Raw genomic sequence first — 25,926 nt, 5'->3', positions numbered from 1 at the left:
GAGCGCGCGGGGCTGAGGCGGCGGCGGCGGCGGCGGGAAGGGGCTGGGTGGTGGAGCGGGCGGGAGGCTGAGGAGGCTCCCCCTGCGGGACGGGCGCGGGGACGGCTCCGGGGGGCGGGGGCCGGGGCCCGGGCCGGCTCGCGCGGGGGGTATGATGACCCGGCTGCGGGGCCCCAGATCTCGTCTCCTCCGCCGCCTCCTCACGGTAGCCCCAGCTCGCGGCTGAGAACCAGACACACCGGCGGTGAGTGGAGACGGGCAGGAGGGGGCCTCGGCGGGGAGCGACTTCCCCTCAGCTCCCCGAGGCGGGGCCGGGCCGGCCGCCGGCTCTCCTGGAGCGCCCAGCCTGCGGGGGGCGCCTTCCTCAGAGGGCCCCTGCCTGGGACCGGGCGCCGCGTCCTGCGGCCCGGCCGCTCACGGCCGCTGAGGGGATTGCGTTCCCAGGAAGGTGGGGAGGCTCCGGGCTGGTTTTCGGGGCAACTCCCCCTGCCTTCTGCCACTTCTCGCCTGGGCGTGTTGTCCTTAAGTGACAGGGGACCGCCTTGCGTCTCCTCACTCGGCCGGTTTTTTTCCCCGGCTGTCGTGGCAGGTTCCCAGTGTGTGGCTTGTGCGTGTGTACTTCACAGCTCCGCTTATCACCATGGTTTTGGGTTATTTGTGCTGTTTGGGACCAGGAAGCCGTGTCTGGAGAGGACGACAGTGGGGTGGGTGTGGAAGCTTTTCTGTCGTCTCCGCTGATGTTCTGTAGTCGTTAGGCTTGTAATTTGTAATGACGGTGGAGACTACGTGAGACCAGCCCACCTAATGTATATCTGTACAAGGCAGATCTAGAGGTCTGGCCCAAAGGGAAACTTTTGCTGCCACCACTTTCAAAGCTTTCGTTAAAAAAACAAAAGGTGGTGGGGAAAGGTGGAGAAACAACCAAAATTCTGGTAAGGCCCACACTGTTCACAGGTCTGTGGGGAAGAGTCCCCTTTTTGTGCTTAGCAACCAAGACGTGGAGTTCCGTCTCCAGGAGCGTTGGTCTAACCTCCAGTTTGTTGTGGTGACGAGCTGTGAGCAATGGCCTGTGTTTATGCTGGGCGAGCTTTCTTTCCTACTTGGGGAGGGGGGTTCAGGATGGGAGGATGGGGGTAGGGAAGAGGGGGAAAAACTCCCAAGCTCCAGTAAGTCTTTTCTTTACTTAATCACTGATTTTGTTGTAGGTAGACTCATTTAGAGGCAGTCCTAGATGCTCTTTCTTATTAGTGACACTTTGGGAATTCTCAGTAATTGCATCAACATAATACTTTCAGCTATAGACTCTCTGTCCCAATCTGTCCTTTATCTTGTTTCTTAGTAACTGGTGAAAACAGCAGTGTGGCTTCCTGCTCCTGATGAAATGGGGTTAAATTAAGTGGCTGATGCCCTCAGCAAACCTACAATTTTCCTTTTGTTTGTGTAAAGCTATTTTTGATCTCTGGTCTGTAGGGGTTTTTTTGTGTGTGTGTGTGTAAGATTATAGAGAATGCAAACCATTACTAGCTTTTTTCATATAGAAGCCTAAAGCTTTCTGTAAAACATTTAAAAATCTAACAAATCATTTGACCTAATTTTCATTATTCAGTTGGTGATTTTGGATCTTTACATGTAATTATCTCAGGGTTCTGTGTTATAATACTGTGATGATGAAGGGTGTCATTGACTTTAAGATACTGTTCCTGGCTTGAAGGATATTTTAGTAAAGTACTTGCGGTTGGAACTGGAGGCAGCCAAGCCAGTAAAGCATCTTAGAATAAAATGGTGAATGAGATCTTATAAATATACTGGCTCTGGTTGGCAAGTAGAACTTTTGCTGGTGATACCTTCATGAATAGTTTATCCTATCTCTCGACACTGTAGTTTTGTGGTTTTTTGAGCAAGTTCGTTGGTAACTTGAGACTTCAAACCAAACCAGAACTTCCTTCTAAAAGAAAAAAAAAGAAGAGATAATCTCAAAGTTCACAATTCTTTGGAAAATAGACTTCTTTCATTCTGTGCTTTTGTTTTTATAAGCACAGCTCCATCAATGATTTGTTGGTACAAATCAGTGAGTCATACCGGCCTTGTAGAGTTCTTACACTTGGAACTTGTGCAGCTTGTTAGTTATATATTGTAACTGGTCTTGTAATTTGAAGTAATTTTGCAAACATGAGCTGCTTGATCTGCCACCTGCATGAGTGTATAACAGCAGTCTGTATTTTTTAGGTCTTTTTAAAAAAAATTTACTATTATTCCTCCCGTTATCTTCCCTTCCTCTCCCTTTGTGCCATTCTGAACACAAGTCATCAAGATTATTTTCCTTTAAGTACCACTTCAACAATCACTGGTTTGTCTTTTGGTTCCTTTTGTTTTTGTTCCTGATCTTCCCTTTAGTTGTTGGAACCCAGGTCCTAAATGCCTAATATATTCCTGTAGTGCATAATTTGGCACTTGAAAAATTTACATCCTGTTTTCATATTTTTCTTTCTTTTTCATGTGTTATATCATTTCAGCAACATTTTAAGTTCTTTGAAGGTAAGGAAACTTACATTTCTTTTAGATTCTTTTAGAACTTTACAAGGCCTGGTACAGTGCTTCCCCAGAGTGCTTAAGGAAAAAGAATGAGAAGACCTTTGCCAGCATTGCTACTCATTAGCTCTGGGTGAAACTCGTTTGGCCTTTTTGGATCTGTGTTTTTTTATTTTTTTTATTTTTTTTATTTGAGACAGAGTCTCGCCCTGTCGCCCAGGCCGGAGTGCTGTGGTGGGTTCAGGCCGGAGTGCAGTGGTGGGTTCAAGTGATTCTCATACCTCTGCCTCCTAAGTAGCTAGGACTACAGGCACTACAGGCACGCACCACCATGCCTGGCTAATATTTGTATTTTTAGTAGAGATAGGGTTTTGCCATGTTGGCCAGGCTGGTCTCAGACTCCTGACCTCAAGTGATCCACCTGCCTCGGCCTCCCAAAGTGCTGAGATTACAGGCGTGAGCCACCATGCCTGGCCTGGATCGCCTTTTTCTCATCTCGGAATTAGGGGGTTTTAGAATCTTTTAAGGTCCCTTTTATCTGTAAGAGTTCCAGTACTTTTTTGCTAGTGTCTTCTGCTCCAGTTAAATATATCTCCTTACTCCACACAGTTTTTTATTTTTCCACATCCTTTGGCATACTAGCATAGCAAAAGTCATCTCATTCTTCTGAAAGAGCCTCCTCCATCTTCCATTCTCCAAACTGCTATTGCCTTAAGTCCCGTTTTCCTTCAGCCTTTGCTGGCATATTGTTTATGTTTCATATTGATCTCTGCTTTGTTAATTTTAACTTTTTCTTATCCTGGAAACTCCTCAAGGTATAGTTTTCTTAATTCTAAGCTTTATAGACCTATAGACTGTCATGTGCAGGTACTGAAATGTAGTACCTTTTTACTAAACACAAAGCACTTACTTTTCTTTTGTTCTGTTGCCATAGTCATTCCAAATAAATCTAAGTGAACTATTGATTTTGATACAAAGCAACAGCCTCTGCCACACTGAAGAAGTGAGCTTTAAGCAGAGACTAGAAGGGTAAGTAAAAGTTAGGAAAAGAAAAGGCTAAGGGGGAAAATGAAGTTCAGAGAGGAAACATGTTGAAGGAACTAGGGCCAGAGAAGGCAAGGTCTATTGTGGGAACCCAGAGAGACTTGGTAGTATTTGGAAGAGGAAGTGCCTGGGGAAAAGCACAGATGAAACAAGGCTATGCAAGTAATCATGGTCCAGATCTTACAAGGCCTGGTAATCCAAATTAGGAATTTTGGTCTTTGTCCTAAGGTTTTAAGTGGGGGACAGGTACACATTTTTTTTTTTTTTCAGATGTGCATTTTTAAAAGCTTCAGTTGAGAGGTGAATAATGAATTGGGAGGGGAGCTTAGAAAAGGGGCTTGAGGCTGGCATCGTGGCTCACACCTGTAATCCCAGCACTTTTGGAGGCTGAGGTAGGTGGATCACTTGAGTCTAGGAGTTTGAGACCAGCCTGAGCAACATGGTGAAACCCTGTCTCTACAAAAAATACAAAAAAATTAGCTGGGCGTGGTGGCGTGTGCTGGTAGTCCCCGTTACTCGGGAGGCTGAGGTAAGAGGGTGGATTGAGCCCTGGAGGTCAAGGCTGCAGTGAAGGAACCATGATCATGTACTGCACTCCGGTCTGGGTGACAGAGTCTCAAATAAAGGGGGGAAGTTGAGAGTACAATTTGGAGGAAACCAGTTAAGCTGTTTAAGTATGGGATTGTGCAGTAGGGGTGGAGAAAACTTAGGAGAGTAGAGAGAGATTTAGGTGTTCTGTTGGAAAGAATTTTCTTCCCAAACTTGTCTCACTTTGTTTTTACAGAAGATGAATTCTTATCATCTGTAAAAATATGTATCAGAGTATGTGATAGACAATATGTACACCTGTGTTCATGTCATCTGAGGATAAGTGCTAGAGGAAGAAATCAATATATAGTACAATTTTTAGGTCATTTGGCTAACCAACTGTTAAATTGTATGAAAGAGGCAAAGATGACATTGAGCAAAAGCAACAGGAATTTATTACTGGTGTATCAGGAAAAAGGTTACTGAGGGGTAAGGACAAATCAGTGGAAAATGATTACCTGGGTTGTCATATCCAACTGTTCCATTCAGGGTTATAATATTTGGATCCTTTTAATAAGATTATCTGCCTATAGTGCTTATAGTGTGGAGCACCCAGTAAATAATGTTAAATGGATGTGACCATGCCAGGGAGTGGGAAAGTTGTTAATCTGTTTTTGAAAGCCTTGGATTCTAGCTATTATCTTTTAGCAATAAGTACAAGTACCAATGATCTTTTGCCCATCATTGCTAATTTGGTATTAATGCACTGGGCAAATTTGTCATTATATTGAGATGGTTAAGTCCTTGGAAAGTCAGGTTTGAAATGTAAAGACTTCATTTATTGCTGGAGTCAAGAGGCGCAGCATTTTCAGGAAGTCAAAAATAGCTTTTTATGCCAGGTACGGTGGCTCATGCCTGTAATCTCAATATCGTGGGAGGCCAAGGCAGGAGGATTGCTTTAGAGCAGGAGTTTGACACCAGCCTGGGTAACATAGTAAGACCTCATCTCTGAAAAAAAAAAAAAAAAAAAATTAGCCAAATGTGGCATGTGCCTGTAGAAATTAGCCAAGCGTCCTGGTGTGTGCCTGTAGTCCTAGCTACTTGGATGGCTGAAGCAGAGGATTGCTTGAGCCCAGGAGTTCGAGGTTACAGTGAGCTGTGATCACACCACTGCATTTCAGCCTCAATGACAGTGGCGAGACCCTGTCTCAAAAAAAAAAAAAAGAAAAAGAAAAATAGCTTTTTTTTTTTTTTTAAACTTATTTTAGGTTCAGGGGTACATGTGCAGGTTTGTTATATAGGTAATCTATATGTCACAGGGGTTTGGTGTACAGATTATTTTGTCATCCAGGTAATAAGCATAGTGCCTGACATTTATTTTTTCTGATCCTCTCCCTTCTCCCACCCTCCACCCTGAAGTAGGCACCAGTGTCTGTGGTTGGCCTCTTTGTGTCCATGTGTTCTTGTTCTTTAGCTCCCACTTATAAGTGAGAACATGGAGTACTTGGTTTTCTGTTCCTGTGTTTGTTTAGGATAGTGGCCCTCCAGCTTCATCCATGTTGCCTGTTGCTGCAAAGGACATGGTCTCGTTCTTTTTTATGGTTGCATAGTATTCCATGGTGTATATGTATCACATTTTCTTTAGTCTACCATTGATGGGCATTTAGGTTGAATTTCACGTCTTTGCTATTGTGAATAGTGCTGCAGTGAACATGTGCTTGTGTCTTTGTGGTAGAATGATTTATATTCCTTTGGGTATATACCCAGTGATGGGATTACTGGATCTAATGGTAATTCTGTTTTAAATCCTTTGAGGAATTGCCACATTGCTTTTCACAATGGGTGAACTAATTTATACTCCTACCAGCAGTATAAGTTTTCCCTTTTCTTCGCAACCTTGCCAGCGTCTGTTATTTTTTGACTTCTTAGTAATATTCATTCTGACTGGTGTGAGATGGCATCTCATTTTAGTTTTGATTTGCATTTCTCTAATGATTAGTGATGTTGAACAATTTTTCATATGCTTGTTGACTGCAAGTGTGTCAAAAATAGCTTTTTAATTTATTGAGTTGCTATTCACATTGAATTGAAAATATCTGTAATTTGCGTCACAGATTCTGATATATAGTAAGTTTTCCACAGATGTTAATTCTGTTTTTGTTGTTGTTGTTGTTTGAAAGCTCTCCACCTAGGAAGAGAATTGCCTCCCCACTTGCAAAGGCAAGTTTAGTGGAACATAATATCTTTATCTTGTGTCTAGAAATTGCTATTTTAGCTGAGTTTCAGAGTAGAATATAAATAAGAGTCTGTTGGTTTTTCTAGGCCATTGTGATTCTGTATTTTCTTCTCACCTTGTGTTAATTGAGGTCAGAATGAGTCTCAGCCACACTATAAGAGCCCTGGTGGTCTGATACTGACTTTTTGTACATCACACCCTTGCTGTGGGGAAGACCAGTGAAAGAATTCTGAGTTGTCCTTTCCCTTTGGGTGAACTAAATTTGTCTTTATGGATAAGAACTATAATCATTTAATATTAAAACATAATGAAAAATGTCCTAGAACTTGTACTTTTTTGAGTGCCCAATGTGAAGATCTGAAATCATAAGTAATCTTTTATTATGTTTTTTGGGTAAAAAGTTGGCAGTAATGTTACTCTGCTAAAAGCAAAATTTTATAGAGTATCTATTTACGAATCTTTTTTTTTTTTTTTTTTTGAGATGGAGTCTCGCTCTGTCGCCCAGGCTGGAATGCAATGGCGTATTCTCAGCTCACTACAACCTCCGCCTCCCGGGTTCAAGTGATTCTCCTGCCTCAGCCTCCTGAGTAGCTGGGATTACAAGTGCATGTCACCATGCCCAGCTAATTTTTGTATTTTTAGTAGAGATGGCGTTTTAGCATGTTGGTCAGGTTGGTCTCGAACTCCTGACCTCATGATCTGCCTGCCTTGGCCTCCCAAAATGAATACATTTTTAAAAATTTGGTATTTCATGAATTCTTTTCAGTATTACTTTATGACCCCCCATTCACAGACAGTTGCTGCAAACTGCAAATTTTCTATTTAGATTCTTTTACTAAATACTTTAAGTTACATAAAAGTTGTGTTTATGTTTTTTGATAGATTGTTAAAATTAGGTGAACAATAGTAACATTGTTAATGGAAAACAAATTTAGAAAATTTGCTTCCTTTTGTTGTTCAACAGGTTGGCTTAATTTTATGATAAATACACATATATTTTAATAGGTGCATTTTGTAAAGGAGCTACTTGGTTTCAGATTTTTCTTTTATTATATTTGGTATTTCAGTGAAGTAGGTAGAACAAGATGATTTGTAAATTCAGCCTCACAGTTAAATTGTACTGACCTTGGCTTTTAATTTGTACTTTTTTTCTCTTCAAAGTTTATATAAATTATGGAAACTCTTAAAGTAAATCTCAACTGGGTTTTAGAAATTGAAGGCAGAGGATTTGTTCTTTCCAGCTGAATAGTCCAGTGCAGGTGGTTTCTAGTTGTATTCAGGCACAAAGAAATGTACATACTGCCTTTTGATGTTCTGTAACACCCTTTGTCATGTTTCCTTCCTTTCTTGTTGTGTGTGTTTATTCTCTTATGATTAGTAATGTTATACTATATGGATTGGAGTAGAGACTTCCCCCATGACTCAAGGACCACACAGATAAAAAGGAGGGAAGAAATTAAAAAAAAAAAATCAAGGATTGAGCATTTGAAAATACTACAGTTGAAAGTGAGTGGTAGGGAGTTGTATTTAATAGATATGAGATTGGTAGGCAGGGGTCAAATAATTCATCAAACAGATAATTGAGTATGTATATATTGTCAGTCTGTATAAGGCTTTGGTGATAGAAGAGCAAGACAGAGATGGTACATGTGCCGGAGCTTATACTGTAGCTGGGAATGTAGCATTAAAGAAATACTTTCAAGTTAACAAGGTGCTGTGGGAATGCATGGTGGGGGCAGGGGGTGATCGTAGGGAGCGTTTCTGCATGTGACAGAGGTGTCAGGGCAGTTTTCGCAGCAAAAAGTCTTCAACATATTTAGAGGGCTTGGAGGTTAGTGGCCTTCCAAGAACTAAAGAAAGAAAGGCAGTGTGGCTAGAGTGGGGGTTAGGGGAGGAATCAAAGTGGGGAGATGTTGGAAGGCGGCAAGTGGATTTTGGAGTGCATTTTAAGGCAGGTTGACACAGGTTTTTTTTTGAGATAGGATCTAGCTCTGTTGCCCAGGCTAGAGTGCAATGGAGTAATCACAACTCACTGTAGCCTCAATATCCCGGACTCAGATGATTTTCCTGCTTCAGCCTCCTGAGTAGCTGGGACCACAGGCATGTGCCACTTATTCTTGGCTTTTTTTTTTTTTTTTTTCCGGTAGAGATGGAGTCTCCCCATGTTGCCCTGGTGGCTGGTCTTGAACTCCTGGGCTCAAGTGATCCTTCCACCTTGGGTTCCTAAAGTGCCAGGATTACAGGCGTGAGCCACCACGCCTGGCCTAATTTTTCTTTTCTTTTCTTTCTTTCTTTCTTTTTTCGTTAATGCTTCCCAGGCTGATCTTGAACTCCTGAGCTCAAGTGATCCTCCTGCCTGGGCCTCCCAAAGTGCGGGAATTACAGGCATGAGCGACCATGGCCAGCCAAGTTGAGAATCTTGGACATTATCTCCAAAGCAATGAGAAACCCTGGGAGAAGGGGAAGCAAGATGGTTAAGAAGAGAGAGCAGTTATCCGATTTGCATTGTTTAAAAGCAAAGATCTATTGAGTGGATTTAAGGAGATTAGTTTGGAAGCTACTGGCAGTTTGAACTAGAATGGTGCCAATAAGGGTAGGGAAAAAGGACTGATTTGAAATATACTTAGGAGGTCAGGGGCAGTGGCTCACGCCTGTAATCCCAGCACTTTGGGAGGGTGAGGGTGGGTGGATCACTTGAGCTCAGGAATTTGAGACCACCCAGGCAACATGGTGAAAACCCATCTCTACTAAAAATACAAAGAAATTAACTGGGTGTGGTCATGCATGCCTCTAGTCCCAGCTACTTGGGAGGCTGAGGCAGGAGAATCGCTTGAGCCCCAGAGGCGAAGGTTGCAGCGAGCCAAGATTGCGCCATTGCACTCCAGCTTGGGCTACAGAGTGAGACTCTGTTTCCAAAAAAAAATATATATATATATATATATGTGTGTGTGTGTATATATATATATATACACACACACACACACTTAGGAGATGGAATGGATAAGATAGAGATTAGATGTGGAAGAATAAGGGAGAGGAATGAGTCAGGATAATAGTATTAAATATGTGGTAGACACTATCACTTTACATGTATTAAATTATTTAATTCTCAGAACAACCCCATGAGGTAGGTGTTGCTATCACCATTGTGTAGCTGAGGAAACAGACATCCCTGATTTTTTTTTCCTTTTTTTTGAGACAGGGTGTCACTCTTTCACCCTGGCTGGAGTGCAGTGGCGCGATCACAGCTCACTGCAGCCTCTACCTCTGGGCTCAGGTGATCACTTCTGCCTTCTGAGTAGCTAGGACTACAGGCATGTGCCACCATGCCTGGCTAACTTTTTTTTCTGTTTTTTTTTTTTGTTGTTGTTGTTGTTTGTTTGTTTTAGAGACGGTTTCACCATGCTGCCCAGGCTGGAGCTCCCTGATTTCTGGCTTGAGGCGTTGGATGTGTGATGGCATCTCATAATTAAGATAGAAAACTGAAGGTGGGGTGGAGGCTCGTAAGTTTAATTCTGAATGTATTGAATATGAGGTGTTTGTAAAATGTCCAAGTTGCAGTGTTAAGTAGTCATTTGGATATAGGATTTGGAGTTCAAAGCGAGAGAATCCTGGGTTAGAGATAGAGATTTTAGTCTTTTGAAGATGACTAATTTTGAGGAATAATTATTAAAAAGGTGGAAAGGGTAGAGCAAGGAAAGAGGGATTACTATAGAGCCCCAAGGCATATGAGATCGGATGGTTGAAAATGGAGAAGATAAATATGAAATGGCTTGTGTGCTATGTCAGATGTTTGGACTTTATTCTGAAAAAATAGCTTTCAGTTTAATCTGTGGGCTTATTGAGCTGGAAGTATCTGTGGGATATTCAGGGACAGAAAGCTGGACTGTTCTTACATCCTTTCCTCATATTTTTCTACTAACTTTCCTTGGTTCTTCAGAATGTACTCTAGCTTTCTCATCATCCTGGTTACCTTTTTTTTTTTTTTTTTTTCAGTTTTAGTATTTTTAGAGACAGGGTCTCACTATGTTGCCCAGGCTGGTCTCGAACTCCTCAGCTCAGGAGATCCTCCTGCCTTAGCCTCCCAAAGTGCTGGAATTAAAGGCTTGAGCCACTGTGCCTGGCCCATACTGGTTACTTTTTTATCTTAAAATGTGGTAGACAGTTGAATGCATTTTATGTATGACCTGAGCAGAGTGGATAATCTTCACTTTGTCCAGCACATTCTGTACACTGTTTCTATGAATATAGGTCAAGATTGAATTAGTTTTTGAGAAGAGAACATTATTACATCGTGTTTCTTTTATCAAGTAAAAGTGTGTGTGTGTGTTTGTGTGTGTTTTAAATCTAAGCCTTGTATCTCTTATCCTTGTGGTCTAATTCTTCCTTTCTCTCAATATAGGTATGGCATCACAGCTGCAAGTGTTTTCGCCCCCATCAGTGTCGTCGAGTGCCTTCTGCAGTGCGAAGAAACTGAAAATAGAGCCCTCTGGCTGGGATGTTTCAGGACAGAGTAGCAACGACAAATATTATACCCACAGCAAAACCCTCCCAGCCACACAAGGGCAAGCCAACTCCTCTCACCAGGTAGCAAATTTCAACATCCCTGCTTACGACCAGGGCCTCCTCCTCCCAGCTCCTGCAGTGGAGCATATTGTTGTAACAGCCGCTGATAGCTCGGGCAGTGCTGCTACATCAACCTTCCAAAGCAGCCAGACCCTGACTCACAGAAGCAACGTTTCTTTGCTTGAGCCATATCAAAAATGTGGATTGAAACGAAAAAGTGAGGAAGTTGACAGCAACGGTAGTGTGCAGATCATAGAAGAACATCCCCCTCTCATGCTGCAAAACAGGACTGTGGTGGGTGCTGCTGCCACAACCACCACTGTGACCACAAAGAGTAGCAGTTCCAGCGGAGAAGGGGATTACCAGCTGGTCCAGCATGAGATCCTTTGCTCTATGACCAATAGCTATGAAGTCTTGGAGTTCCTAGGCCGGGGGACATTTGGACAGGTGGCTAAGTGCTGGAAGAGGAGCACCAAGGAAATTGTGGCTATTAAAATCTTGAAGAACCACCCCTCCTATGCCAGACAAGGACAGATTGAAGTGAGCATCCTTTCCCGCCTAAGCAGTGAAAATGCTGATGAGTATAATTTTGTCCGTTCATACGAGTGCTTTCAGCATAAGAATCACACCTGCCTTGTTTTTGAGATGTTGGAGCAGAACTTATATGATTTTCTAAAGCAAAACAAATTTAGCCCACTGCCACTCAAGTACATCAGACCAATCTTGCAGCAGGTGGCTACAGCCTTGATGAAGCTCAAGAGTCTTGGTCTGATCCACGCTGACCTTAAGCCTGAAAACATCATGCTGGTTGATCCAGTTCGCCAACCCTACCGAGTGAAGGTCATTGACTTTGGTTCTGCTAGTCACGTTTCCAAAGCTGTGTGCTCAACCTACTTACAGTCACGTTACTACAGGCAAGTGGCAAATGCTGAAAATCGTATCTTAGGCTAGAGTTCTGTCCTTATATTTAACATATACCCCATAGGCTACATATAGCAATGAATTTGTTTATAGATTCTGAGATAGAAATAGGATATGTTTTAGCTCATTCTATGTGTGTGGCATTCCTATGTATGACATTTTCTTATTTCTGAAATTTTATCTAGCACTGGAAAAATTAACTCAGTCTGATTCTGAAAGTTGTTACTAGTTGAATTATACTAGCACCTGGTTCTTTTCTTTAGTATCATTATACCTCATTTTCCCATTTTATTTATTTTATTTATTTATTTATTTAGAGACAGAATCTCGCTCTGTCGCCCAGGCTGGAGTGCAGTGGTGCGATCTCAGCTCACTGCAAGCCCCGCCTCCTGGGTTCACGCCATTCTCCTGCCTCAGCCTCCTGAGTAGCTGGGACCACAGGCACCCGCCATCGCGCCCGGCTAATTTTTTTTGTATTTTTAGTAGAGACGGGGTTTCACCATGTTAGCCAGGATGGTCTCGATCTCCTGAGCTTGTGATCCACCCGTCTCGGCCTCCCAAAGCGCTGGGATTACAGGCGTGAGCCACCGCGCCCAGCCTGTTTATTTATTTTTTTAAGATGGAGTTTCACTCGCACCCGGGCTAGAGGGCAGTGGTGTGATATCGACTCACGGCAGCCTCCACCTCCTGGGGCCAAGTGATTTCTCCTGCTGCTCCTGTCCTGAGTAGCTGGGACTACAGGCACCTGCTACCATGCCCAGCTAATTTTTTTGTTTTTAATAGAGATAGGGTTTCACCATGTTGACCAGGCTGGTTTTGAACTCCTGACCTCAGGTGATCCACCCGCCTCGGCCTCCCGAAGTGGTTAGAGGCATAAGCCACCATGCCCAGCCATTTTCCCATTTTAAAGAGTCTTGAAATATACAAAGATATTTACTTATTTGTAATGAATCTGAGCATATGTTGCTGTTTTTTCGAAGCTCTTATCTTGGCAGGTAAAATAACTTGGGAATAACTCCAGGTTTAACTCTAGTAACATTTTATTCTTTTACATTTTCTTCTGTAGTAGCATGTATTGAATTACATGATTGCTACAATCTCTTCCTGTTTTAACATTCTCTAAATTCTTTGAACGTAATGGGTTATCCTAGAATGGCCTTGACCCAAGTACCTTATACTTTAATGATATATATTTCTAGATTGATAGTTTTAATGTAGCTACCGTTTTAATATATAATAATTATTGGGACAGTATGTAAATGCTGATATATACAATTTTGTCTGTACCATAACCAAGGCTTTTAAAATGTGCTTTTTATCAGCACCCATTTAGTTACTTGCCTAGTTATTAATTTTAAGGAATCTAATATTTAGTTTTAATGGCCATACATTAAATACAAATCATGTAAGCATCCAATCAAGAAGTGAAATAATAAACAAAAACATAGATAACCTATAAAATATGTTTATAAGGAGCTATACATGCCAGATGCCTGTAATAAAATTTGAGGAAATAGAAATTCTGAATTAAGAATTTTATATTATGTGTGAAAATAATGTGAGGATATTTTAACCCATACAAGGACTCAGAAAAAATGTCATCTGCATGTTTCCTTTTTTAAAAACATTGTGGTAAGGTCTTTATAATAGGAAGTTTACAATGTTAACCATTTGGTACCACTCAGTGTGTTAAGTACATTCACAGTGTTGTGTAACCATCACCGCTGTCTGTTAAGTATATTCACAATGTTGTGTAACTATCACCACTATTTCCAAATGTTTTCATCACCCAAAACAGAAATTCTAACCATTAAGCAATAACTCCCTATTCTCCCTTCTTCCTACCACTGGTAATCTTGATTTGACTTTCTGTCTCTATGAATTTGCCTATTCTAGATACTGCATGTAAGTGGAATCATACAATATTTGTCTTTTTGTGTCTAGTTTATTTCACTTAGCATAATGCTTTTGAGGCTAATCCATGCTGTAACATGTATCAGAACTTCATTCCTTTTATGGCTGTATAATATTCCATTGTTTGTATATACCACATTTTGTTTATGCATTCATCTGTTGGTAGATACTTGGGTTGTTGCTACCTTTAGGCTGTTGTGAGTAATGCTGCTATGAACATTGGTGTACAAGTATCCTAGTCCCTATTTTCAGTTCTTTTGGGGATATAGCTAGGAGTGGAATTGCTGGGTCACATGATAATTCTATGTTTAACTTGTTGCAGAATTACCGAATTATTTTCCATGGAGGCTGCACTATTTTACATTCCTACCAGCAGTGGATGAGCATTCCAAATTTCTCCACATTTTCTCTGACATTTGTTATTTTTTTTTATTTAAAAAAATTGTTTGTTTATTTTTACGGAGACAGGGGCTGCCTCTGTTGCTCATGCTGGAGTGCAGTGGCGCGATCATAGTTCACTGTAGCCTCCAACTCCTGGGGTTTTGAGCAATCCTCCCACTTCAGCCTCCCAAGTAGCTAGGACTGCAGTCACACTCCACCATACCTGGCTAATTACTATTATTTTATTTTTTGTAGAGACAGGTTTTTGAGGGTCTCATTTTGTTGCCCAACCTGGTCTCAAACTGCTGGCCTCAAGCCATCCTCCTGCCTCAGTCTCCCAAAGTTCTGGGATTACAGGCGTGAACTACCACTCCTGGCCTTGTTTTGTTTTTTAAATAATAGCCATGGGTTTTTTTTTTTTTTTTTTTTTTTTTGAGATAGAGTTTCACTCTTGTTGCCTAGGCTGGAGTGCAGTGGTGCGATCTTGGCTCACTGCAGCCTCTGCCTCCCGGGATTCTCCTGCCTCAGCCTCCTGAGTAGCAGGGATTATAGGTGCCTGCCACCACACCCAGCTAATTTTTGTATTTTTAGTAGAGATGGGGTTTTACCATGTTGGCCAGGCTGGTCTCGAACTCCTGACCTTGGGTGATCTGCCCACCTTGGCCTCCCAAAGTGCTGGGATTGCAGGCGTGAGCCACTGTGCCTGGCCAATAATAGTCTTTTTTTTTTTGAGTTGGAGTCTTGCTTTGGTGCCAGGCTGGAGTGCAGTGGCACGATCTTGGCTCACTGCAGCCTCCGCCTCACAGGTTGAAGCAGTTCTCCTGCTTCGGCCTCCTGAGTAGCTGGGACTTACAGGTGCCACCATGCCCAGCTAATTTTTGTATTTTTAGTAGAGACAGGGTTTCACCATGTTGGCCGGGATGGTCTCGATCTCTTGACCTTGTGATGAAGTGCTGGGATTACAGGCATGAGCCACCAGGCCCGGTCAATAATAGCCATTCTTATGGGTGTGTGAAGTGGTATCTCATTGTGGTTTTGATTTGTATTTCCCTAATGATTAATGATGTTGAGCATTTGTTTTATTTTGTTTTGTTTTGAGAAAGAGTCCCAGTCTGTCACCCAGGGTGGGGTGCAGTTGTGCAATCATGGCTTAGTGCAGCCATGACCTCTCAGGCTCAAGTGGTCCTCCCACCTTAACCTTTCGGATACCTGGGACTGCGGGCATGCACCCCCACACCTGACTAGTGTTTTGTATTTTTAGTAGAGACAGGGTTTCACCGTGTTGCCCAGGCTGGTCTCAAACTCATAGGCTCAAGTGATATGCCCACCTCGGCAACCCAAAGTGCTGGGATTACAGATATGAGCCACCATGCCCAGCCTGGCATTTTTTTTATGTGCCCGACATCTGTATATCTTCTTTGGAGAAATGTCTATTTAAGTCTTTTCCTCATTTCTTGAATTGGGCTTTTTGTTGTTGAGTTGTATACTCTATATACTAAATTTTCATCTGTTCCTTGGGTTGCCTTTTTACCTGTTGATAGTGTTTGACACCGAAAAGTTTTTAACTTTGGTGAAGTGCAGTTTGTCTACTTTTTCTTTGGTTGCTTGTGCTTTTGGTGACATATCCAAGAAGTCATTGTTAAATTGAAATCATACAGATTTTCCCCTATGTTTTCTGCTAAGAGTTTTATAGTTTTAGCTCTTATATTTTGGTCTTTGATTCTTTGTTGATTTTTGTCTATGGTCCAAGGTACAAATCCAGTGTAATTCTTTGGCATGTGACTATTCAGTTCTTCAAACACCATTTGCTGAAAAGATTGTCCTTTCTGCGTTGGGTGGTTTGGGCACCTTTGTTGGAATCATTTGAACATATATACAAATAATTCTTATCTTCTATTGCTTTCCCATTTTCAATGTTGGGCTCTCTATTCCATTAATCTATATATATGTCTTTATGCTAGTACCACACTGTTTTGATTATTGTAGCTTTGTAGTAAGTTTGAAATCAGGAAGTGTGAGACCTCCAACTTTGTTCTTTTTCAAGATTGTTTTGGCTATTTGGGGTCTTTGAGAGTCCATATAAATTTTAGGATGAGTTTTTCTATTTTATACAAAAACCATAATTGCTTTTTATTAAGGATAGCGATGAATCTGTAGGTTGCTTTGGGTAGTATTGACAGCTTAATATTAAGTCAGTCCATCCCTGTTTCTTTATATCTTTTTACAGTTTTATAACTGGTATTTTTTCTTGAGGTGAGGTAAAGAAACTCTTAGAGCCTTTGTTTTCTGGTTTTATGCTGCCCTAGGCAACCTTGGCTAACTTTAAGAATGTCATCTCCATTTATTTATTTATGCCTTGGGAGATTTAGGTTCCAACTACATTTGCTTTTTAATGCTCTCCTTTGAGCAGTCTCACCACCAGCCACACCTACATACATATATATAACATACTCTACAGGTGCACTGAAGAATTCAGTGCAGCATCCCATTTTGAGTCCTCAGGAGGGACTAGGTAGACCACAGCTGAAGGAGGAGGGCTGATCAGCTCTTCCTTTCTGTCTTGACTCTGTGCCTGCAGGTGTTCTTTAACTGTTTGTTTGCCCTGTCAAAGACAAAGTGCATTCTCTTGTGATAATAGAGTAGTTTTTAAATTGAAAAAGGGAGAGCAATAGGAGATAAAAATTATTTGGCTTTGTTATAATTGGGGCATGTTAATACAAAATAAAATGAATTATTTGGCTGCTTAGCTTTCTGTAATGTGTAATTCATTTGAATAATTTTCAGTGTTAGGTTGCTGATCTTTGTATTTTTTTATCCTTTTAATTTAAGTTGTCAATTGATTCATTTTGGTTTTGTTTTTTATAGAAACTTAAGGTTTTCAAATCTTCAAAGTTACCCTTCGACAAAGCTTTCTTTAAATTCACTGCATTATAGTTGTTGACTATAATTTTAAGTGGAGCTAAGTTTGCCTCTTAAAAACAGGAGTTCATTCTGTGTATTACTGAGTAATTACTCTGTATACTGAAGTTCAGTACCCAGGGCTTGACAGTGTTTAGGATTTAACATGAGTGTTCTGTTGTGTCACAGTAATACTTGATAATGAGCCTACGGCAGATGGAATAGCAGCTCAGGCATTCCTTCTTTAATCACTAGTTTTACCCGCAGTGGTCCTCTTAAGCTTCTTTGATGTTGCTTTGTTGCCATATTAGAGTCCATTAAGTCCTCACCCTTCTGTCTTTCAAAAAACCTCTGTGAAATCTGTTTGGCTGGTGAAGCATTTTGACTCCAAAGCTAGTCCTCCTCTTACCCTCCTTTTTAGTTTACATTGCTTTGTCTTTCTGATAATATGCCAGTATTATCAGCTCACATAAATTTGCCACCTCGCTGTGTCCATTGGCCCTGGGCATGGCTAAATGATTCAGGCAGTGGAAATACTATGCTTTATTCTCTGGCTCACTGTAAATGTGCCCAGACTCCAAGCAAAGCTCCTGTCTTTGGGGCTTGAGTTTTAGAGACAAAGGTGTGCCATGCTTACAAGCTGAATGTTTTTCCCTACTGAACAAACTAGCCAGCCTTTATTTCAAGCTGAATCACTTTGTTACTTATGGAAGGAAAAGGTCTAGAGAAGGAAAACGTATCTTCGATTTATCCTAGACAAACAAATAATCTAATTTCCTCTGACAGTCAAAATATAGTTTCACCTAGGCCACTGATGCAGGAAGTTAGGTTTTATGTAACCTCTCTAATTGGTAAGTAAGTAGGTTTGATGTCTCTGAGATAGGAAGAAAGAAATGAAAATGTTCATGAAAATAATCAGAGTGATTTGTGTTAAGTGATCCTAACCTTAGCTTGCTCTGGGTGCCAGTGAAATTAACCTCAACAATGTTGGTTGGAAGAATTTTTCAACTTAAAGAAGTTTGAAGTTGGGGAATCAAAAGGCAGGGATTGTTGTTTCTATCACTTAGCTGTAATAACCAGAGCCTGTTTAGTATTTGTTTTTTAAGGATGGGATGTGTCTTCAAAGAGGAGACTTGCCATGTTCAAAGCACAATTAATGCCATTTTCCTACTGAAGTGAACACTGCCAGTTTTTAACAGTTTCTTTCACTTTCCTGTGCTTCTGTAGTTGTTACTGAACTACAGTTTTTTTACTGCCCGGTTGTTAGAATGTTACAGCTGGAAAGGGACCTAGAAGAGTAATTATCTAACTCCGTTTCCTTATTATACAAATGAGAGAACCAGAGTTTTACGTGTCTATAGAGTTTATATTGAGGGATTAAGAAATAATGAGGCCAAGAGGAAAGATGTAATGAAAATAATTCTAATAATTATAATCTGGGTTCACGTTTAAAGTATTCAGTCCTTAGAGATAAACCTGCTCTAGTGATGCCTTACTGTTCAGTAAAGTAGAAAATAACTTGTCTTTTTGCTTCGTAGAGTTTGGGTAAGTCTAACATTTATAGGCCCAAATAATACAAAGCCCTCAGTGAACTAAGCAGCCTTACTGCTTTTTTGTTTGTTTTTGAGACAGGGTCTCAGGCTGGAGTGCAGTGGCGCAATCATGGCTCTCTGCAGCCTTGACCTCCTGGACTCAAGTGATCCTTCCACCTCAGCTTCCTGAGTAGCTAGAACTGCAGGCACGCACCACCATACCTGGCTAATTTTTAAAATTTTTTTGGTAGCGATTGGGTCTTGCTGTGTTGTCTAGGCTGGTCTCAAACTCCTGCTCAAGTGATCCTCCTGCTTTGACTTCCCAAAGTGCTGGGATTATAGGTGTGAACCGCCGTTTCTGGCCGTATTTTTTTTTTTTTTAAACTGCTTTCCTTTTTTTGTTTTTCCTTTTGCTATTTGCCTTTTTATAAGGTAGATACGGTAGAGTTGCTGTTTTGACTGAGCTTTTGCTGGAAGTCCTTAGCTGCTTTTGTCACTCCAAAAGCAGGGTGAGACCAAATGAAAAAACTTTCAGCTAATCTTCAGTTTTTTGTTTTTTTTTTAATGGGACTTGGGGGCTGTGGAAGTGATATTTTCCTTAATTTCCCAGAAAACTTCAAGCTCGAGACAGTTATCATATATTATTGCTACCTTTTTAATTTTTTTCTGAGATGGAGTTTTGCTCTTATGCCCAGTCTGGAGTGAACTGATGTAATCTCGGCTCACTGCAACGTCTGCCCCCCCGGGTTCAAGCGATTCTCCTGCCTCAGCCTCTGAAGTAGTTGGGATTACAGGCACCTGCCACCACGCCCGGCTAATTTTTGTGTTTTTAGTAGAGACTGGGTTTCATCATGTTGGCCAGGCTGGACTTGAACTCCTGACCTCAGGCCATCCACGTGCCTTGGCCTCCCGCAGTGCTAGGATTATAGGCGTGAGCCACCGCGCCTGGCCTGTTATTGCTGCTACCTTTTAAAGAAGAAGGTTATAGAGTGGCCTGGCCATTCTCTGTGACCTACCTTTTGGACTTTAAAATGTCTTTCTAGTATGGTAGGGATAGCAAAATCAATATGCTGCCCTCCAATTGGTGCTTCGGAACGTTCTAAACCCAGTTTTTATTTTGGCGCATTGCCAGTTGTGCTCCCCCTGCCAGCTATTTTTGGCACTGTCATGAACTTGGAAATTAATGATTCTGCTCACTAGGAGTAGAAAATTTTGTTCCTTTTCAATTTTAGAAAAGCTTTTATGTTGTTTCTGGGTAGTCTTACTAGCTTATTAATGCGCCTGTCAAACTTGTGCAGTGTTAAAAACATGTCATTATGGTTGAGATTTCATTGAACTCTGAAATTCCATCAGTAATATGTGCCTCTAGCAACCTGCAACAGGAATATCACTTTTGAGGGTTACTTTTTTTCTTTTCTTTTCCTTTTTTTTTTTCGAGACAGAGTCTTACTCTGTCACCCAGGCTGGAGTGCAGTGGCACTGTGTCGGCTCACTGCACCCTACGTCTCCTGGGTTCAGGCAATTCTCCTGCCTCAGCCTCCTGAGTAGCTGGGATTACAGGTGCCCACCACCACGCCTGCCTGATTTTTTATATTTTTAGTAGAGATGGGGTTTCACCATGTTGGCCAGTCTGGTCTCAAACTCCTGACTTCAGGTGATCCAGCCTCCTCGGCCTCCCAAAGTGCTTGGATTACAGGTGTGAGCCACTGCACCCGGCCAGTTATTTCTTTGGTAAACAAAACCACAGTTCAAATTAAATACTACAAAAACTGATGATGTTGGTGGTTCCACCCATAGCTGTTAAAAAGTGTAAGCCTGAAGAGGCCTGGGTCGACTGCTATTTCTATTTAAGGATCAGAAAAACTTTCAGGCCCTGTGGAGTCCCCAGATTTACTGTTTTCTAAGGGCCACTATATATGTATAAATACTAGGGGAGGATTTTTTTTCTTTCCTTCTATGCCTAGATGGGGAGGGATATTCTTATTTAGGGAAATTACTTTATATTCTCCTTGCTTAATCCTTGACTTCCCTCAGCTCCCTGCACATATACACAAAACAAGAATAAGCACATGTCACTTGAAAGTAGTTTGAGAAACCTGGGTATTCTGTGAGGAGACATGGCCAGTTAGATGGTTCTTCATGGAGAGATCTGTTTTCCATTTAACTCCTGTAACATGAGGAATCTGAATCTGGATCTGGATCTGGATCTAGAGTGTCCTTATAGATTATAATTCCATGACTTGTAAGAAGGAAAGGAAATTATTTGGAGATGATCAAGTGCCTAAGAGCTGAAATCTTGGATCCAAATAGCTTGGGTACCATCCTTTTTCTTTTGTTGAGACGGAGTCTCACTCTGTCGCCTAGGCTGGAGTGCAGTGGCAGATCTCAACTCATTGCAACTTATGCCTCCCAAGTTTAAGTAATTCTCCTGCCTCAGCCTCCGACTAGTTGGGATTACAGCTGCCCACCACCATGCCCAGCTAATTTTTGTATTTTTAGTAGAGATGGAGTTTCACCATGTTGACCAGGCTGTTCTCGAACTCGTGACCTCAAGTAATCCACTCACCTTGGCTTCCCAAAGTGCTGGGATTACAGGCGTGAGCCACTGCGCTGGCCAAGGGCACTATCTTTTAGTAGTTGTGTAGCCTTGGGCAAGTTACTTTAACCTCTTAGTGCCCAGTTTCTTCATCTGTAAAATGGAGGTAATACTTTTATTGCATAGAATCTAACATGCCATTGATTGTAAGATACATTATTTTTGTACCACTTAAAAAAGGAAAAGCGCTGCCATTAAACTAAAATATACCATCATTTGTAAGAATCTTCTTAATTTCAGAGGTGCTAACATGTAAAAAAATGTGTATCTTAGAATTGATGACATAATAATAATACTTTGATAGGTTTGTTGTAAGGATTAAGTGACTCAACATTTATAAAGAACTTAGAACAGTGCATGGCACACAGTAGGCACTATTTATGTGTCATTTATTATTATTGCTATTAGTGTTACTTATTATTTTCTTTTTGAACCCACTTATTGCCTAATTAGTCATAGTTTGACAATTGCCCTTGTATTCCACCATGTCAAATATAAATTTACATAGATGAGTATGTACTTTTGCTTATTGAGAAACAGTGTAATATATAATATACTCAATTCTGGAGCCAGATTGCAGGGATTCAAATCCTAGCTCTGACACTTATTTGACTGTGACTCTAGGCCAATAACTTAATTTTTCTTTTTCTCAGTTTCTTCTTCCATAATGGGGATAATAATTCTATTTTAGATGTGTTCGTATATATAAATGTCTGAGTTATGAATTACCTTAGCCATCTCTTTAAGGTTCCCTAGCATTTTATTTCTCACTTGGACTGTTAATGAATATTTCTAAAAAGCACACTGAGAGTTCAAAGTTTTAAAATAATAGTAATATAATAATGTTATTATATCTAACACTTACTAGTATTTACCATGTGCCACGCAGTGGTCTAAAAGCTTTCATGTATTTATTTAAGCTTCACAACAACTCTATGTGGTGGGAACTCTTACTGTCTCCATTTTATAGATGAGGAACCTGAGGCACAGAGAGATCAAGTCATATTCCTGCAGCTATTAAATGATGGAACTAGGATTCAGACCCTGACAGGCTGGCTCTAGAGAGTGTGCTGTCAACACCATGTCTCTTCAGAAGGCATTTCTTTTTTTTTTTTTTTTTCCAGACGGCATTTCTGTCATGAACGGTTATTATTGACCAGGGCTTTTTTTTTTTTTTTTGGACTGTCTTGGGTCGCCTAGGCTGGAGTGTAGTGGTGTGATCTTGGCTCACTGCAACCTCTACCTCCTGGGTTCAAGCGATTCTTTTGTCTCAACCTCCTGAGTAGCTGGGATTACAGGCGCCCACCACCACGCCTGGCTCATTTTGTATTTTTAGTAGATTTGGGGTTTCGCCATGTTGGCCAAGCTGGTCTTGAACTTCTGACCTCAGGTGATCCACCCGCTTCGGCTTCCCAAAGTGCTGGGATTACAGGTATGAGCCACTGTGCCCAGCTGACCAGGCCTTTTAATTGATTTTTTTTTTTTATGATTGAAATGGTGCTAGGAATAATAATAAAAAAAAAATCTATTATCCCTTATCTGTGATTGCAAAATTCAGAAAGCTCTCATAAATGAAAATTTTTCTTTAAGTTTGGTATAAATTCATTTAATTGGCAAGACCTGACTTGAACCATTGTAAAGCTATTTGAAGTCTTTATTTAGCCAACTTAGTATGACTGTTCCATGTTTTGTTGCAGAAATATTAATGTGTTTGATTATAGGGCACTGCCCTGAACTCCACTGGGATTATTATATAATATGTACTTCGTGTTCTACATTACCTTTCTGAAATTCAAAATATTCTGAATTCCAAAACACATCTGGCCCTGAGCTTCAGATGATGGATTGTATACCAAAGATTTTTTTCCATTTCATTGAATAAATGTTCCTTTAGCTAATACTAAAACAGGACTTAGTCATGTAGTTGATTTTCCCAAATAATGTGTTTTTTTTTTTTTTTTTAAATCTGATATTTTTTGTTTTTGCTAGAGCTCCTGAAATTATTCTTGGGTTACCATTTTGTGAAGCTATTGATATGTGGTCACTGGGCTGTGTGATAGCTGAGCTGTTCCTGGGATGGCCTCTTTACCCTGGTGCTTCAGAATATGACCAGGTAAAAGTGTTTATTTGAATGGAAATAGAATGCAAATAGTTACTTGTGAATTAGATTCTGGAGAAAGAGAAGTACTAAGTACTACTGAAGTATTTAGATAATAGGGAAAGAGTAGTCCAATTACTACTAAAGAACTTTTTAAAGAATAGTATAATTTTCTCTTCCTGCTTCTTAGGCTAAAGTATGTTTGCAATTCTATAATAAAAAAAGAATTTTATTTTATATTACTTAAGGTTGATACTTTGCTAGATCTGTAATGATTTATTAGAGACTTAACTTTCATTAACTTATGTGCTTTGTGAGTTAGGAAAGTAGAGTAAGGATGAGGAACTGGAATTTTAAAAGAGAACTTCTACTTACTCAGAGCTATTATAATTTTCTTTTACACATGACACACTGAAGTACTTTCTTCAGACTGAAACACTTTAGGTCCCAGAAGCTGTGACATACTGAGTCGCTAAGATAGGATTTAGAAAGGAAATCATCTGAGTTGTAGTAATATATGATCTGTATCTCAAAATAGACAAACTTTAGGAGATACGCTATAATTTCCTAAGGAATTGGTCCATTAAGGGAAAATGTTTTACTATGGAAGTAAATTGTGAATTCCCATTTCTTATTATTTTTTCTTTTTTCTTTTTATTTGTTTGAGATGGAGTCTTGCTCTTGTCATCCAGGCTGGAGTGCAGTGGCGCGATCTCAGCTCACTGCAACCTTTGCCTCCCTGGTTCAAGCGATTCTCCTGCCTCAGCCTCCTGAGTAGCTGGGATTACAGGTGCCCGCCACCATGACCAACTAGTTTTTGTATTTTTTAGTAGAGACGGGGTTTCACCATGTTGGCCAGGCTGGTCTCGAACTCCTGACTTCAGGTGATCCACCTGCCTCAGCCTCCCAAAGTGTTGGGATTACAGGTGTGAGTCACCGTGCCTGGCCTTCTTATTTTTTAAAAATGTTTCTACCCTTTATGATGTAAGCTCCTTCAGGGTAGAGATTGTTTCACATCACCAGTGTATCCTCAGCTCCTAACACTGTGTCTGGTACACAGTAAGTACACCAGTTTTTTTGTTGTGGTTTTAAAGTTTTTATTTTTTTAGAGACAGAGTCTTGCTCAGTCACCCAGGCTGGCATGTAGGCCTGGTCACAGCTTACTGTAACCTCTAGCTCCTGGGCTTACGTGATCCTCCCACCTCAGTCTCCCAGGTAGATGGGACTATAGGTGCATGCCACCTTGCCTAGCTAATTCTTTTATTTTTTGTAGAGTCAGGGATCTTGCTATATCAGCCTAGGGTGGTCTCAAACTCCCGGGCTCAAGCTATCCTCCTGCCTTGGCCTCCCAAAGTACTGGGATTACAGGTGTGAACCACCATGCCTGGCCTATATTGTCAAATATCTTGTCCGTAAATATACTTCTACCTTGTCATTTACAACGTCTGCATGGCATTTTGGTTTCCAGTTACAGGATTTAGAAAGGAAGTTATCTGAGTTGTAGTAGATTCCACAGATTTGAAGCATTAGAAGTCAACAGGAAAAGCAAAAAAGATTATAGCCAAAATTTTCAAAACTGGATTTCCTTGTAAATAATAGATACAGTAGCTGTGGATGGATTAGTATATATAGGTACAGATAAATTTCAGTTGTATTGATTAAAGATTTGATTTCTTCCTTTGCCTAAAGTTAATGATGTTTTAGTGTAAAAGTCTTTAATAATTTCCCTTTTCACTCCAGATAGTTGTTTGATGGTTTTGATGTTTCAGATTCGTTATATTTCACAAACACAAGGCTTGCCAGCTGAATATCTTCTCAGTGCCGGAACAAAAACAACCAGGTTTTTCAACAGAGATCCTAATTTGGGGTACCCACTGTGGAGGCTTAAGGTCTGTCTTCCCTACTATGCTTCCGATTCCTGTACTCCACCCCTCACTCCCCAACTTTGAATTCAAAGTTTAGTTATTAAATTCTTCAGGTAGAGAAGGGAAATGAGAGGAGGAAACATTTTGAAAAATTATTTCTTTGTACCTGTTTGGCCTTATCCTCAGTTGAAAAACAAAACATTAATTGCTAGTTCAGTTGGCTGAGGTTATTTTGTGTATGTTCAATCCACAGCTGATAGAAAGTTTGGAGGTAGTGCTCACCATTACGCGATAGAACTAGAGACATTTAGTAATGACTGATTTTTAGATAATTCTCAATGAACATGATAAAATCACATAATTTTCTAACTGCCCACATTCAGGACTTTTATATTTTTTCTCGAAACAAATACCTGCTTTTTACTTCTGAGCCTACTCTGTCAGGTTCAGAAATATCTGAGTAATTTGACTAACCCTGTGACTGTGCTTCTAAGTCTGTTGAACAGTTAGCATTTGAGATATCAGTTCATTTCAAAGTAGCTTTAAGAGAACAATGGCAGTGTCCCTTTTTACCTGACATTCTTTAGGAACTGTGCTGTATCATTACTTGCATGTTTATTTTATCACTGTTGAAAGGGTAGCTAGATATCAAGGTCACATCTCTCCACTGGAAGATTTTCTGGTTGTGAATTACTTTCATGTTTGCTAAACATCTATGGTTGGCAAGGTGACCACACTTGTCTCTTGTATTCTGGCTTTGGTTTTGAATAAAATGTGAAAATAACATACAGATGGAATTTAAGGAGGAAAATCTTTAT

The 25,926-nt window shown here is 40.6% G+C and overlaps 1 protein-coding gene across 6 annotated transcripts in view; it reads left to right on the top strand.

Moving 5' to 3' along the window:
* HIPK1 (homeodomain interacting protein kinase 1) overlaps positions 1-25,926 on the top strand; it is a 50,490-nt gene that overhangs the window by 2,349 nt on the left and 22,215 nt on the right. For 4 of the 6 annotated variants that reach the window (XM_063651727.1, XM_054463363.2, XM_054463355.2 and 1 more), the window contains exons 2-4: positions 10,740-11,817; positions 23,135-23,258; positions 25,013-25,132. In XM_063651727.1, the coding sequence (XP_063507797.1) occupies positions 10,740-11,817; positions 23,135-23,258; positions 25,013-25,132 (1,322 nt within the window). Of the gene's footprint in view, positions 1-45; positions 245-3,539; positions 3,559-10,739; positions 11,818-23,134; positions 23,259-25,012; positions 25,133-25,926 lie in introns of those variants that run through there. The other 2 variants (XM_054463399.2, XM_063651732.1) reach the window with 2 other exon arrangements.

This window comes from Pongo pygmaeus, chromosome 1, assembly GCF_028885625.2.
Source record: "Pongo pygmaeus isolate AG05252 chromosome 1, NHGRI_mPonPyg2-v2.0_pri, whole genome shotgun sequence".
In the NCBI taxonomy this organism is placed as follows: Eukaryota; Metazoa; Chordata; class Mammalia; order Primates; family Hominidae; genus Pongo; species Pongo pygmaeus.
The sequence above is the reverse complement of the archived record's forward strand: the minus strand, read 5'-3'. Positions and strand labels throughout refer to the sequence as shown.